Source organism: Physeter macrocephalus, chromosome 15 (genome assembly GCF_002837175.3).
Source record: "Physeter macrocephalus isolate SW-GA chromosome 15, ASM283717v5, whole genome shotgun sequence".
Taxonomy (NCBI): domain Eukaryota; kingdom Metazoa; phylum Chordata; class Mammalia; order Artiodactyla; family Physeteridae; genus Physeter; species Physeter macrocephalus.
The window spans coordinates 46,195,323-46,209,920 of NC_041228.1; the positions used below are offsets into that span (position 1 = coordinate 46,195,323).

Here is a 14,598-nt window from a genome sequence, read left to right on the forward strand (position 1 = left end):
TATTTTTTACAGATCTTTTCCTATAATTGATATCTAGTCTCATAGCGTTGTGGTCGGAAAAGATACTTCATATGATTTCAGTTTTCTTAAATTTACCAAGGCTAGATTTGTGACCCAAGATATGATGTGTCCTGGAGAATATTCCATGAGCACTTGAGTAAAACGTGTATTCTGTTGTTTTTGGATGGAATGTCCTATAAATATCAATTAAATCCATCTTGTTTAATGTATCATTTAAAACTTGTGTTTCCTTATTTATTTTCATTTTGAATGATCTGTCAGTCGGTGAAAGTGGGCTGTTAAAGTCCCCTACTATGATTGTGTTACTGTCGATTTCCCCTTTTATGGCTGTTAGTATTTGCCTTATGTATTGAGGTGCTCCTATGTTGAGTGCATAAATATTTACAATTGTTATATCTTCTTCATGGATCGATCCCTTGATCATTATATAGTGTCCTTCTTTGTCTCTTGTTATAGTTCCAGACAAACATTGTCTATAAGCTTACTTAAAATTTTTTATAGACAATACTAAATTTTTTTTTAAATCTGATAAATCTATGTGTCTGAATGATGAAAGTGTATTTTTAAAATATTATCCTTCAAGGCATACACATTAAAAGTGGCAGATATAACAAAATCAGGTGCCTTCTTCCAAGAGCACAGCTTTTCTGAAGGTACACCCCCTCTGACAAGTTCAATCGCATTGCCGGGTACCATAGACAATGAGGAATACATCACATCGCACAGTTGCTTGCTGTTGACATGAAAAGACAACTCAGCAGAAGAGCAGGATCAAATCCTCATTCTTTCTGGGAGAAGGTAATAAAAGACTTGAAAGCATTTATGCAGTAAATAAACAGAGGAAGTGTTAACAGGTTTAATGATCAGGTACCATGATGCCGGCTAGCACCCATACCTAATAAAAACACACATGTGCTCTATGTTGGTGCTTTTAATGTTGTCCCAGAGGTCTCTGAGACTGTCCTCAGTTCTTTTCATTCTTTTTTCTTTATTCTGTTCTGCAGTAGTTATTTCCACTATTTTATTTTCCCGGTCACTTATCCGTTCTTTTGCCGCAGTTATTCTGCTCTTGATCCCATCTAGAATATTTTTAATTTCATTTATTGTGTTGTTCATTGTTGCTTGCTTCCTCTTTCGTTCTTCTAGGTCCTTTTTAAATGTTTCTTGCATTTTGTCTGTTCTATTTCCAAGATTTTGGATCATCTTTACTATCATTATTCTGAATTCTTTTTCAGGTAGACTGCCTATTTCCTCTCCATTTGTTAGGTCTGGTGAGTTTTTATCTTGCTCCTTCATCTGCTGTGTGTTTTTCTGTCTTTTCATTTTGCTTATCTTACTGTGTTTGTGGTCTCCTTTTTGCAGGCTGCAGGTTCGTAGTTCCAGTTGTTTTTGGTGTCTGTCCCCAGTTGCTAAGGTTGGTTCAGTGGGTTGAGCAGGTTTCCTGGTTGAGGGAACTAGTGCCTGTGTTCTGGTGGGCAGGTCCACGTCTGGTGGTGTGTTTTGGATTGTCTGTAGCCTTATTATGATTTTAGGCAGCCTCTCTGCTAATGGATGGGGCTGTGGTCCTGTCTTCCTAGTTGTTGGACCTAGGGTGTCCAGCACTGTAGCTTGCTGGTCGTTGAGTGAAGCTGGGTTTTGGTGTTGAGATGGAGATCTCTGGGAGATTTTCACCATTTGATATTACGTGGAGCTGGTAGGTCTCTTGTGGATCAGTGTCCTGAAGTTGGTTCTCCCACCTCAGAGACACAGCCCTGATGCCTGGCTGGAGCACCAAGAGCCTTTAATCTACATGGCTCAGAATAAAAGGGAGAAAAAATAGAAAGGAAAGAAAGGAAGGAAGGAAGGAAGAAAGAAAGAAGCTAAAATAAAGTAGGGTAAAATAAAGTTATTAAAATAAAAAAAATAATTATTAAGAAGAAAAATTTTAAAAAGTAAAAAAAAAAAATAAAAAACCAAAAAACCCCCAAAAAACAGGATGGTCCAAAACCTAGGACAAATGGTGAAAGCAAAGCTATACAGACAACCTCACACAGAAGCACACACATACACACTCACAAAAAGAGAAAAAGCGGAAAAAAAAATAATATATTTTGCTCCTAAAGTCTACCTCCTCAACTTGGGATGATTCGCTGTCTATTCAGGTTTTCCACAGATGCACGGCACTTCAAGTTGATTGTGGAGCTTTAATCTGCTGCTTCTGAGGCTGCTGGGAGAGACCTCCCCCTCTCCTCTTTGTTCGCACAGCTCCTGGGGTTCAGCTTTGGACTTGGCCCCACCTCTGCACGTAGGTCGTCCGCGGGCGTCTGCTTTTCGCTCAGACAGGACAGGGTTAAAGGAGCAGCTGATTCGGCGGCTCTCGCTCACTCAGGCTGGGGGGAGGGAGGGGTACTGATGTGGGGCGAGCCTGCAGTGGCAGAGGCCGGCATGATGTTGCACCAGCCTGAGGCACGCCGTGCGTTCTCCCGGGGAACTTGTCCCTGAATCCGGGACCCTGGCAGTGGCGGGCTGCATAGGCTCCGGGAGGGGAAGTGTGGAGAGTGACCTGTGCTCGCACACAGGCATCTTGGTGGCTGCAGCAGCGGCCTTAGCGTCTCATGCCCGTCTCTGGTGTCCGCGCTGAACCGTTAAAAGCAGTTTCTAATTTAGCGATAGTGAACTAATGAAAGCATCTGTATATATGAAGATGGTTTCTGCATTGTAGACAGATTTATTGTCCTATCTCTGTCAGTAGAAGCATCTACACTGATGCCCTCTCCACCTGTTAGAGTGGGGTCTCTCAGAGCCCTTGCCTTGTTGGTTTTTTTGTTTGTTTGTTTGTTTTTTACGGTAGCAAGACTTCTCTCAGTACATTCAGGGTTGCTGCCTGAACAGAGGGTCTTAACCTTGATATCAGGTTGACCTCAGAAGTTACTGGAAATGCTTTTAGTGTTCATTCAGTATTCACTCAACAAGTAACTGATAGGTACTACTCTGTGCCCACTGCTGTTCTAGATGCTAGAGATACAATAGCAATGAATAAAGCCATCCCATATCCTTCAGGGTGCTTGCAGTCTAGTGGAGAAAGCATTCTGGATATATCAAGGCTAATACTTTGCTGATAATGCATTAATTTCCATTTAATACATTATTTCTCTGAGGGGAAGGGGGAAAGCATATTTAGTTTCTGAACAGCCAATTACAAGTGGACTTTGCATCCTAGCCTTTTTATAACTGGCAACTATTATAAATCTCCACATTTATAAACAAAACAATTTTAATGTTGATACAGTCTACATCCAATCAACATATATTTAGTATCTGATATATAGTAGGCATCATACTAAAGACTAGAGACACAATGAGGAACAAGACAGATGGGTCCCTTCCTTTACAAACTTCCTCCTTCTGAGGAAGGGGTAAAGGGCAAACAGATGGTGAGACCTTCCATTACTCTCTAGTGTGAAGGGACTTGGCGAATAATAGTGTTCTGGCAGAGAACTTGAAAGCAGTTCTTAATGCGGACTTGGGAGCTTGGGATAGGTGTCGTAGAGAAACTGATGACTGAGTAGTGAAAGACAGCTTGGGACTTTGCCCAAATAAAAGGAGTGGGATGAAGAGTATAAGTGTTCTTGCCAGAAGGAACAATGTGCAAAGGCCCAAAAAGAAAAGAGCAAGGAATGTTCTAAGAACAGGAGAATTTTGATGTGTCTGGAACATAGTGTGATGTGAAGCATGAGACATTCAGAGGCCAGGTCATGAAGCAGTTTGCATATTGAAGAACCTGACCTTCATTCTGATGGCAGTGGGAAGGAGTTTAAGCAGGATTGGATTTGCATTTTTTAAAGATTTCTGCAAAATTTAGCATAGGTTGTGAGTGGAGGGTAGGTCTAGAGTATCAAGACTAGAGAGGGGGAGACTGAATAGGAATAGGGACAGAAAATGGGTAGATTTCTAACATATGTAAAAGGTAGAATCCATAAGAAAGGGTAGATGATTGGATGTGAGAATGAGGGGAGAATGAGTGGTGTGACTGACTTGTGAAGTGTCTAGCTAGGGCAACTGAGATTGGGAACACTGAAAGAGGTTTCTGGGGAAGGGAAGGGAATGGGCAGTTAATGTTTTTCCTTTAACCAGTTTTAAAAATTTCATATTTCTGGAAGTGAAAACTAGTTGCCATTTGTTGACTATTTCTCCCTCTCTGTTTCTGAAATATTGATAGTAAGTATCAATATATAGGATATATATTATAAAATATATAATTTATCAATAATATTTAGATGAAAAGATCAAATGTAGTCATTTTAACTTCTTTTGACCATTCCTTAAAAATTATTATAGGGATTCATGATTTTTTTCTGTGTAATATTACTAAATATATATTTTAATTGGAATTTACTTTAATAGTAACTTTGTCAATAAGCAGCATTGCTTTTATATAAACTAAGAAACACACCTACACAGGAAGGTGTAATTTGCCAAAACTAATAGAGTGTCACAAAGCTATGGATAAAATTTGTGTTCTTCCATACACAGATCACCTTTATATTCTTCATTTGATCTGTGTCAAGATACTCTTTGTAAAAATGACAAAGTTTCTAAGTGTGTTAAAGCCTGTAAAGCTGTTGTGTAAACAGCCGTAAATAGAGAAAGCAGAGGAGCTGGAGGCAGGGTTGCCAGGGGAGCTGTGCTTTGTGCTGTGCCTGAGAGGACAGCAGGCCTCAGGTTCAGTGAGCATCTGAGTGATCCATCTAAAGACAGAGGTTCTCTTATTGTCAGCTTCAAAAATATGTGTTCAGAGAAGAATCAGCTCTTGCTCTTCAGAATTAAGGGTTTCTTTCTCTTTTTTTTCCTTCAGATGGGCACGTCTTTGTTTTCAGGATCTATCTGGTATATGGTAAAGTAATATTCTACAGTAACCTGTACTGACCCAGACAAGTGAGTTACACCTCCAAGTAAATCACAGTACCTCTGAGAATAAGAATGTGTATACTTTCATGGTGCGTCTAGAGTTCTAAAAGCATGGGAAGATGGCAATCAGGTTGCATTCACCATCCCTGGAACTCTCACTGGAGTATTTCTGATCACAGAAACTAACCAGCAGGATAACACTGACATCCTAGGCTGAGATTTCTAGGAGTCTTTGGAGTAGGAAAACAATCCTGAGCCAAGATGCCAGGGTATTGTAGTCAGAAATTCCAGTGGGACTATTCTAGGCTCACATTTAATGTCTTTTTGTAAAGTAGGACAAGGAGACATGTTTTTTTAAAAGTCGGTGGGTAAAGGCTTACCGGGGAAAGAAGGTTGGATGGGTCTCTTTGTGGGAACAGGTATTCTAAATTAGCTTTGTTTGTCAAAGACTGGAACTAGATGCAGATTCTGAATAGGATCATGGCTTATAGGAAATGCCATATTAGAATAATTTAGAGCCTGTTTATCTTTAATACACTTAGTAATAGTTGAAAAACTGTATGTGTGTGTATTATTGTTTTGTTCTATTGGTTAAATTATTTGACACGCCAGCAAAACAGTTTACAATGATTACCTGAAATTAGTTTCTTTGCTTTATTTAGCTATGCAGCTTTTCAGAAAAGAACTGTATGTAAATAATAACACTTGATTTTTCTGTAGGATGAGGTTCGGTCATGAAAGGTTTGATAAACTTTGATTTATGCTTTGGACAAAGGTCTTGTTAAAGAGTTAAGTGACAGGGTTGTTTCAGATTTATGATATCTGTTCTTAAAATAGCTGTTTGGATATTACTGATGTCATCCATGTATGTCAATTATGTGTTCTCTTTGGAGAAACTTCATTACATTTAAAGATTATGAACTGAAGCTTTGCATTCTGATATTTTGGAACTTAAATATTTATTTTAAAAATAACTTCCGTAACATATAATGTTATTATTAACTGCAGTGTAATAATTTTTATGATTCATTTTTGTCATATTTACTTATTTTATACATTTGACATATTTAATTCTAAAGAAAGTTTTCCATTCCTGTAAGTGCTCCAGACTGATAGAGGAACCTTCCTAATACTTAGCCCCATTCATGTCATTCTTTGATTAGACTCCCCAGAGCTTTTCTACTGAGTACAAACTCATTCCCCTTTCACCCAAGGCCCGTAACAAGTATCACCCCAAGTACTTGCCCTGTCTTTATTTTACAGGATTCCCTTGCCCTATAAATAATCCAAACTGTACTGCTAACTTTACTAATACATCCTGTATGTTCCCTACCACATTGTCCTTATTCATTCTCTTCTTGGAACACCTTAACTTCCTCATCCCACCTATCTTTTCCTGCCAAACCCATATTAGCTTGTGGAGTCCATTTCAAATTCCTTTTATTCCACAGTGTTGCCCTTTGGCCCCCCACTCCTACAGAGATTTTAATCCCTGTTTACTCTTTAATACTTTCTGTGTAGTTCTTCTCAAGGCTCCCTTTCTGCCTGTTTCTGAAGTAGTGTGTGTACTTGTCAGTGTGTAAATTCTTCAAGGTAAAAGTTGTGTCATACTGCCTCTCTTGCAGGCACCTACCAGAGCATCTTGCATGGAGCAGTCTTTGAGTCAGTAATTGTGTAGGTGAATCTTTAACAACCAGTCACTGCAGTATTCTTTCTAAACCAGCAGTGGTGTATCTCCAATTAATCATCTATGAGTAGAGATAAATGTGTCTTTATTGAAAGCATGATTTACATAATTATTAGGTTAGATTGTAGTTATAGAGTAACCTGTAGCTGATTAAAATACCAGATCTTAAAATTAATAAAAATGAAATTTAATAAAATAGCCACTAGCTTTCTTATATAACAGTAATACCCAGATAAGGATGTGGAAAAGTTATTCTCAAAATTAATGGCAGTAGCAACAACAACTATAACATAAAATGCTTAGAAATAAACTAATAAGAAATAACTGATATATGTGAATAAAACTACCGAACTTTAGTAAGAAATGTGGAGGATTTTTAAGTAATTATAAAAACATTTCTTGATAAGAGGACTGAATATTCTGGAGATTGCATCTCTGTCCAGATTAATTTATAAATTTACCTTAATCCTAGTATAATATTTACTAATTTTTTTGAGTGACAGAGTGATTCTAAAATGTATCTGTAAAAATGAATAGGTAAGAAGGTTATGCAAATTTTAAAAAGAAGAGTAATAATAGGGGTTTGAAGGATGGGAAATTCCTTATGAGATATTAAACTGATAGTCTTTACAATAATTTGGTTTCACCACAAGGTTTAAGATATCAGTGGACAGTATTAGAGCCCCAAATAGGCCCCTTTATATATAGTAACTTCATTTATAATAAAGTAAACATCATAAGTTGCTGGAGAAGTTATCAATTATTCAATAAATAATGCTAGGAAAATTGGCTACTGGGGAAAGGGAGGAATAAGGAATCCTCACCTTTAATTCAAATAAATTGCAGAAGGAATAAGTGGTAAATATTAAAAAAGGAAAATATAATAAGAAAAGAAATATAGGTAGAAATTAACAATGGGATCTGAAAAGACACTCTAAAGCTAGAAGCAATGGAAAATCAGAGGAAACAATAATATATATAAATAATATATGTATAAATTTAGAAACATTTGAATGTCAAAACATAAAATTAAAGAGACACTTTAAAGGAAAATATTTACTACATATAATGGACAAAAAGTTGCCCTTACTATAAAAAGAATAAATACCATGAATAAATAAGAAAACACTTAACATTTCAATAAAAATGAGCAAATGTGAACAAATAAAGCCATAAAGAAGTGCAAATAGAAAAATGTATATTTAAAACTAATGTAAATATAAATTAAAATAGTACAGATTAAACAATGATCAAACATTATTTTTACCCCTATCAAACTAAGAAAGACTGAAATTTAAAACTTAAAGTTGGTAACAGTATGATGAAATGGACACACATATACATTACTTACTGATAGGTATGTAAAACAGTGTGAACCTTTTGGGAAAACAGTTTTTACTGTTTGATCCAGTAATTCCATTCCGAATGATCTTTCCTAAAATAATGGAGTTGCATATTAGTCATTTCTTGCTGTGTAACAACCACTCCAAAACTGAATGGCTTAATAAACATTTATTATCTCACAATTTCTGTGGGTCGGGAATTCCTGTACAGCATAGCTAGGTGCCTCTAATTCAGGTTCTTTCTCAGTACTACAATCAAGATGTTGACCATAGGTGCAGCCATCTTACGGCTCCACTGGGGGAGAATCTGCTTCCAGGCTTACTCTGGTGGCTGTTGGCAGGTCTCAGGTATTTGCTAGCTGTTGGCTGAAGACATCAGTTCCTTGGTACAGCAAGGACCTCTTCATAGAGCTGCTTACAGCATGGTAACTTACCTTCTTGAGGGAGAGATGGAAGTCCTGTTTTTCTTGTAACCTAATCTTGGAACTAACATCTCATCGCTTATGCTGTGCAGTCTGTTTGCTAGAAGAAAGCACTAGGTCCAGCCCACACTCTAGGGGAGAGGATCACACAAGAGCATGAATACTATGAGATAGATTTATTGGGAATATTTTAGACACTGTTCTCCCACAGAGGTTAATATACAAAGGTTTTCATATAGGTTTAAAAAATTTATAATAGCAAAGAAAAATACATAATCACATATACACAAAGAAACAATTAAGGAAACAATTTTAAATGTTCTACAGAAAAAGAATGGTTAAATTGTGCTACATCCACACAGTGTTAGTGGGTTGGCCAAAAAGTTCCTTTGGTTTTTAAGTAACAATAAAATATACATTTTTCATTTTCACTGAGAACTTTGTTGAACAACATATTCACTGTTTTGTTCCACTGCCTTCTGCCATTTTCAGGCAACTTCATAATTCCATCTTTCCAAAACTTTTTTTGAGCAAAGAACTGTTCTAGGTGCCTTTTACATTCTTCCAGGAAATTGAACTTTTTTCCATTAAGAGAATTTTTTAAAGACCTAAATAAATGGAAATCCGGAGGTACAGTGTCTGGTGAATATGGTGGAGGAATCAGAACTTCCCAGCCAAGCTGTAACAGTTTTTGCCTGGTCATCAAAGAAACATGCAGTCTTGCGTTATCCTGATGGAAGATTATGTGCTTTCTGTTGACCAATTCCTCACGCTTTTCATCGAGTGCTGCTTTCGGTTGGTCTACTTGGGAGCAGTACTCGTTGGAATTAATCGTTTGGTTTTCCAGAAGGAGCTCATAATAGAGGACTCCCTTCCAATCCCACCGTATGCACAGCATGACCTTCTTTGGATGAAGACCAGCCTTTGGTGTGGTTGGTGTGGTTTCGCTTGCCTCACGATCGCTTCCATTCCATATTATTGTACAGTATCCACTTTTCATTGCTCATCACAATTTGTTTTAAAAGCAGAATGTTTTTGTTACGTTTAAGTAGAGAATCGCATGCGAAAATACCATCAAGAAGGGTTTTTTTCCGCTTAACTTACAAGCAACCCAAACATCAATGTGATTAACATAACCAAACTGGTGCAAATGATTTTCAATGCTTGATTTGGATATTTTGAGTATGCTGGCTATCTCCCATGTGGTTTAACGTTGATTGTTCTCAATTAATGTCTCGATTTGATCTCTATCAACTTACCTGTCTACCTGACCGTGGAGCATCGTCCAGCAAGAAATCTCCAGCACGAAACTTTACAAACCACTGTTCAGTCACAGCACCTTCTCCATACACTGCATAAATCTTTTTTTGCGTTTCAGTTGCATTTTTACCTTTCCTGAAATAATAAAGCATAATATGCCGAAAATGTTGCTTTTTTTCTTCCATCTTTAATATTAAAATGACTACACAAAAATTCAATTTGGATAAGTTATTTTTTAAATGCACACTGATATGACAGCTGTCACAATACAATCTAACAAAATTGTTTCGAATGAAGTTAAAGACACCTAAGTGCTACTAGAGCCATCTTATGGAAAAAAACCGAAAGAACCTTTTTGCCAACCCAATAGTGTAATTGTATAATAATAATAATTTCTGCCTTTTTGAGTGTCAGTCATGTGCTAGGCATTTGTTAAGATATTTACAAATATTTCTGATCCTAACAACAACCATGTAAGGTAGTGGTTATTATCCTCATTTTACAAATGAAAAAACTGATATTCAAAGACTCAGCCCTGAAATGTCATTCTAGAGTTACCTGGCTTCAAAGCCCAGTGACCACATTGCCATTTAAGTATGCTTATGAAGAATATTTAATGACATGAGGAAGACTTAAAAAACTGTTTTTACAGAGTGATCTGTGTGTGTGCACATTTTATTTACGTGTAAGGAAAAAACAATAGTCACAAATGTTAGCTTTCAATGGCAGAATAATAGAAAATTAAAATTTTTCTTTAAACTTTTATTTCATTCTAAATCTTTTACATTCTGTATGTATTCCCTTTATAATCATTTTTAAAAACCAGAATGCTTTGAAAAGTAGTTCAGCTTCCTCTACTCCAAGGGAAAACTGCTAGCAAGACTTGTACACACAGTTTTATGTGAAGTTGAAATTTTATGTCGTAATGAATCATTCCATTTAATCTGCTCTTCTAGATTACTGATCTCTCCTTACCCAACTATCTGATGGCATCTTCGGTTGGACTGCTTCCTACCCAGCTCCTGAATTCTTATTTGGGTACCACCCTGAGGACCATGGAAGATGTCATTGCAGAACAAAGTGTTAGTGGATATTTTGTTTTTTGTTTACAGGTGAGTTTAAGGCCAAGGCTTGTCTTTTTTTGTTTGTTTCCTTTTTGTATGACATTACTGATTTAAATCTAAGAAATTTCACTGAAAATAATTTAAGAAGATTTTTTCCTTTTTACACCTTTTCTTGTTCTTTCAATACTACTTCATATTTTGACAACATTTACATTTTTAATTGTGTGGATATATGGAACTATGTAGAACTGAATTGACACTTATTGAAAATTCTCTTAAACACAAAAAAGGAATGACAAAAATAGGGTTCTTTTTGCAGTGATTATTTTCAAAATCATGACTAAATAAATATTCTATTTTGAGTTTGTATGAAGTGTTAATACTACATTTCTAAAGATAATGAGATTTGGTGGGGTTGGGTTTTTATCTTAGTTACTTTACCTTCAAATTTTGAAGGTATTGAACTCTTCTATTGGTATTTTTTAGATTATTATACTGGCAATGTAAATTTCTTTCTAGTACAATTTGATGTGAACAAAAAATTTTTTAGAAAGTATTGCTTTATAAAAAGTATAGAAGTATTCCATTACAAGTTCAAGTAATATTTGTATAATAGATTATTACTACCATGCAGATTATAGCATAGTTTGGGGTACATACAATTCAATATAAGAGGTTAATAAAAGAGGAAAATCCTGCTATGTAGGCAGACTTATTCAGTGCCTTAAATTACATGCAGGAAAAGTTAAAAATTCATTTGCTTGTGATAAATTTCATTCCTGAGATTTACCAAAATATAAAATCACCATAGTTTTTGACGATTTAGTAAGATGATGATGATGATGGTCACTAACATTTACTGAATGCTTTATATGCCATATATTTAAGCTCATTTAATGCCTACCAAAACCTTCGTAGGCATATAATTTTATTATCTATTATCTCGAGCCAATTGTACATTCAGTGATGTCACACTGGTAGCTGGAAATTGGTCATGATGGGTGTATCTACAGTTATGGAAAATGGCAAGTGCTCTAAGTCAAGCTTCCCACCTCTGATCCCTAAGAGCTAGTTTACTCGTACACCATTGGATAATAATTTGTCTAATGTCAGAGCTGCAAGGGGTAGGATCAGGATTTGAACAAAGGCAGTTGGTTCTAGAGACCATACTCATAACCAACGGTCTACTGAGCAGATAATACTAGTGAGATAGCTGACTTAACTTACTGGTCCCTTGACTTGTAAGTTTTAATGTATACTGTTATTAAATATATGGAATCACATTGCAAATTTACTGTTAGTGGTATTATTCTCAAATTATTGAGGTACTATATTGTATTAAAAATACTATGATAAATAAAGCCAGAGTTAATTTTCTTTGTGCTTATGCAGTACAAGTTTAGTAAACAAAGTAAGCCCAGGAATATTTACATTAAGCTATAAATAAAGCTTGTCAGTGAAAAGGCTTGCTTTTACAAAAATTTTGTAATATTTTTGATATTCAGGAAGTCAGTTTTTATTTTTCTTTACTATTTTTTCTTCAGAGCTACATTTTTTTAAGATAACCTGCTATAGGTTTAGAGTTTTTGTTACAGTTGGCTTATTTTTATTAATGTAGCGTGCCAATCACATACTAAACTTTCTATGTGTTACGTAGTATCTATGTTAATAATTTATGTTTATAATCATCCCAAGGTACTCTAAGATTCTGATGTACACTACATTCTCAGATTGATGTTTTTAGTATATTTAAGCATATTTTATATTTTTCAAGTTTCCTGAAAACAATTTGAAACATCTTTTTTTCTTGACATTGTAATTAGAATTCCTCATTATTAGTAGTTTTCAGAAGATGTTCACTATTTGATACTTTATATTTCTATGCATCTTAGTAAATTACTCAACTATAATCAATGGAATTGTAATAGAACAAACTAGTTCATGCATTTGTCAGTGGTGCTTCTTAAAATATAGGATGTTCTTTTTTCTAAGCAATTTCTTACCCCTTTGCTTGAATTGGCAAATTATTTAAGCTTAGGATACAAAACGGGGAAAAAGGTAAATGTTTCTTAGCCCAGACATTTACAAAAAACAACCACCACAACAAAAAAGTGAAGGCATGTTTATGCCTTGATTGGATATATTGATGATGTTATTTGCAATTTGTTTCAGGGAGGATTTAATTTAGCTTACAAAAGATATACAGGAGAATAAAAAGAGAGGAGAAAGAAGTCATCTTGAAGGAGAAAATTAGCATAGGAAAAAAGGATGAAGCGTAGGTTAAAGTTAGCAGAGTAAATAACATGAGGTTCCTCATATTCGCTAGAAATGAGCCACAAATTTGCCTCCCACTGTAGCCACCTAAATAGAGTCCACAGTGTCCGTAAAATCAAAGAAATACCAAACAGATGTTCAGAGGAAGGCACAACTATTTACTGTACTGAAATCCAATTTAGATTCTGTGGTTTGTCAGTTCAGTTAATCTTTTCCATATATTTTTGTGTGTACTCATCAGCCAAAACCCAAATCCTGGATAAATGCAAGTTTTGATCTGCTTTGCACCTGCTCTTTTGGGGAAGTTATACAACCAAGCAAATTGGTGATATTTAATTCATGGTTGCAAACCTTCAGCTGGTTTCTCAACACTGCCCTATATTCTGTTTCCTTTGTCTTCCCGTTCCCCCATTTTCCTCAATGACTATTTCAAACTTATCCTCAGCCTCCTCACAGTTTTTTCCTCCTCTCCTGGCTTCCTTCTTCATTCTCAACAGATTACCTCTCTTGCTTAACAGAAAAATCAAAAGCCTTCAAATGGGAAACCCCTCAATTTCCAACTAAGAAATGTACTAACCCTCTTATGTTCTGCTCATACTTTCGGCCTGCTTTTCAGTTAATGGTGGAAGAAATCACTTCCTGTATGCTTTCCTCTTTAAAGCTTGTCTTTCTACTTGTGTTAGATTCTTTCATTTTAATAAGGAAACTTTTAAAAAAGTTTTTTGTTTTTTTGTTTTGTTTACTTCACTGGGCTGTTGGGAAGAGTCAGTACACATTGCCAGGCCCTGGCTCCAGAAAGTCATCTAGGGGAAAATCCCATGTAAAGATGTAGCCCATTCACCCATGTTGGGAACCCGAAAGACTTTTTCAGTGGTTCTAAACTTATTTTCTGTGGCCTCACCAAATTCTTCCCTCAAGCTTTCATCACTAACCTTCTCTAAATCAGATACACTTTCCAGTTCTCATCTTAACAGCCTAAGATTCTGTTGACTATGCCTTTTAAAAACACCTTCTTCTCTTAGCTTCTTGATACCACTCTCCTGATCTTTTTCGCTGTTTGCCTGGCTCATTTATCAGCACCTCCTTCTCTTTTCACCCCTAACTTGGTCTTCCTCAAGATTCTAGCCAGAGCTTTTTAGTCTCACTCTGAAAACTTTTCTTCTTGGTAAATCCAGTTACTGTGGTGGCTGCTAGTATGTTTATTGCAGGAACTCCCTAACGTACATCTTCAGCTCAGCCTTTTTTCCATACCTTTAGCCCCATTCACTGAATTGCTTTGGCTATCTAATAGGCACCTCAAATTCAGCATGTCCTAAGCAGAACTTAGCATCTCATCCACACCCTCCCCCAATTAGTTAACATTTTTTTCATCTCTACATTGTATCACCATCCACATAGTATCAAACTTAGGGTGTTCAATAAGTATATCTTGTGTTTTTAAGCAAGCTCACATGTTAGAGAACAAAGACAAGATTTAAAGGCCTATGTTTATTTTATTTCTTTTTTTATTGTTTTTTTTTTTTTGCTTTGCTTTTATTTATTTATTTTTCAACATCTTTATTGGAGTATAACTGTTTTACAATGGTGTGTTAGTTTCTGCTTTACAACAAAGTGAATCAGTTATACATATACATATGTTC

The 14,598-nt window shown here is 35.9% G+C and overlaps 1 protein-coding gene across 2 annotated transcripts in view; it reads left to right on the top strand.

Moving 5' to 3' along the window:
* TMEM64 (transmembrane protein 64) overlaps window positions 1-14,598 on the top strand; it is a 46,961-nt gene that overhangs the window by 9,346 nt on the left and 23,017 nt on the right. For both annotated transcript variants that reach the window (XM_028500571.2, XM_024115922.2), the window contains exon 2: window positions 10,577-10,732. In XM_028500571.2, the coding sequence (XP_028356372.1) occupies window positions 10,577-10,732 (156 nt within the window). The remainder of the gene's footprint in view (window positions 1-10,576; window positions 10,733-14,598) is intronic.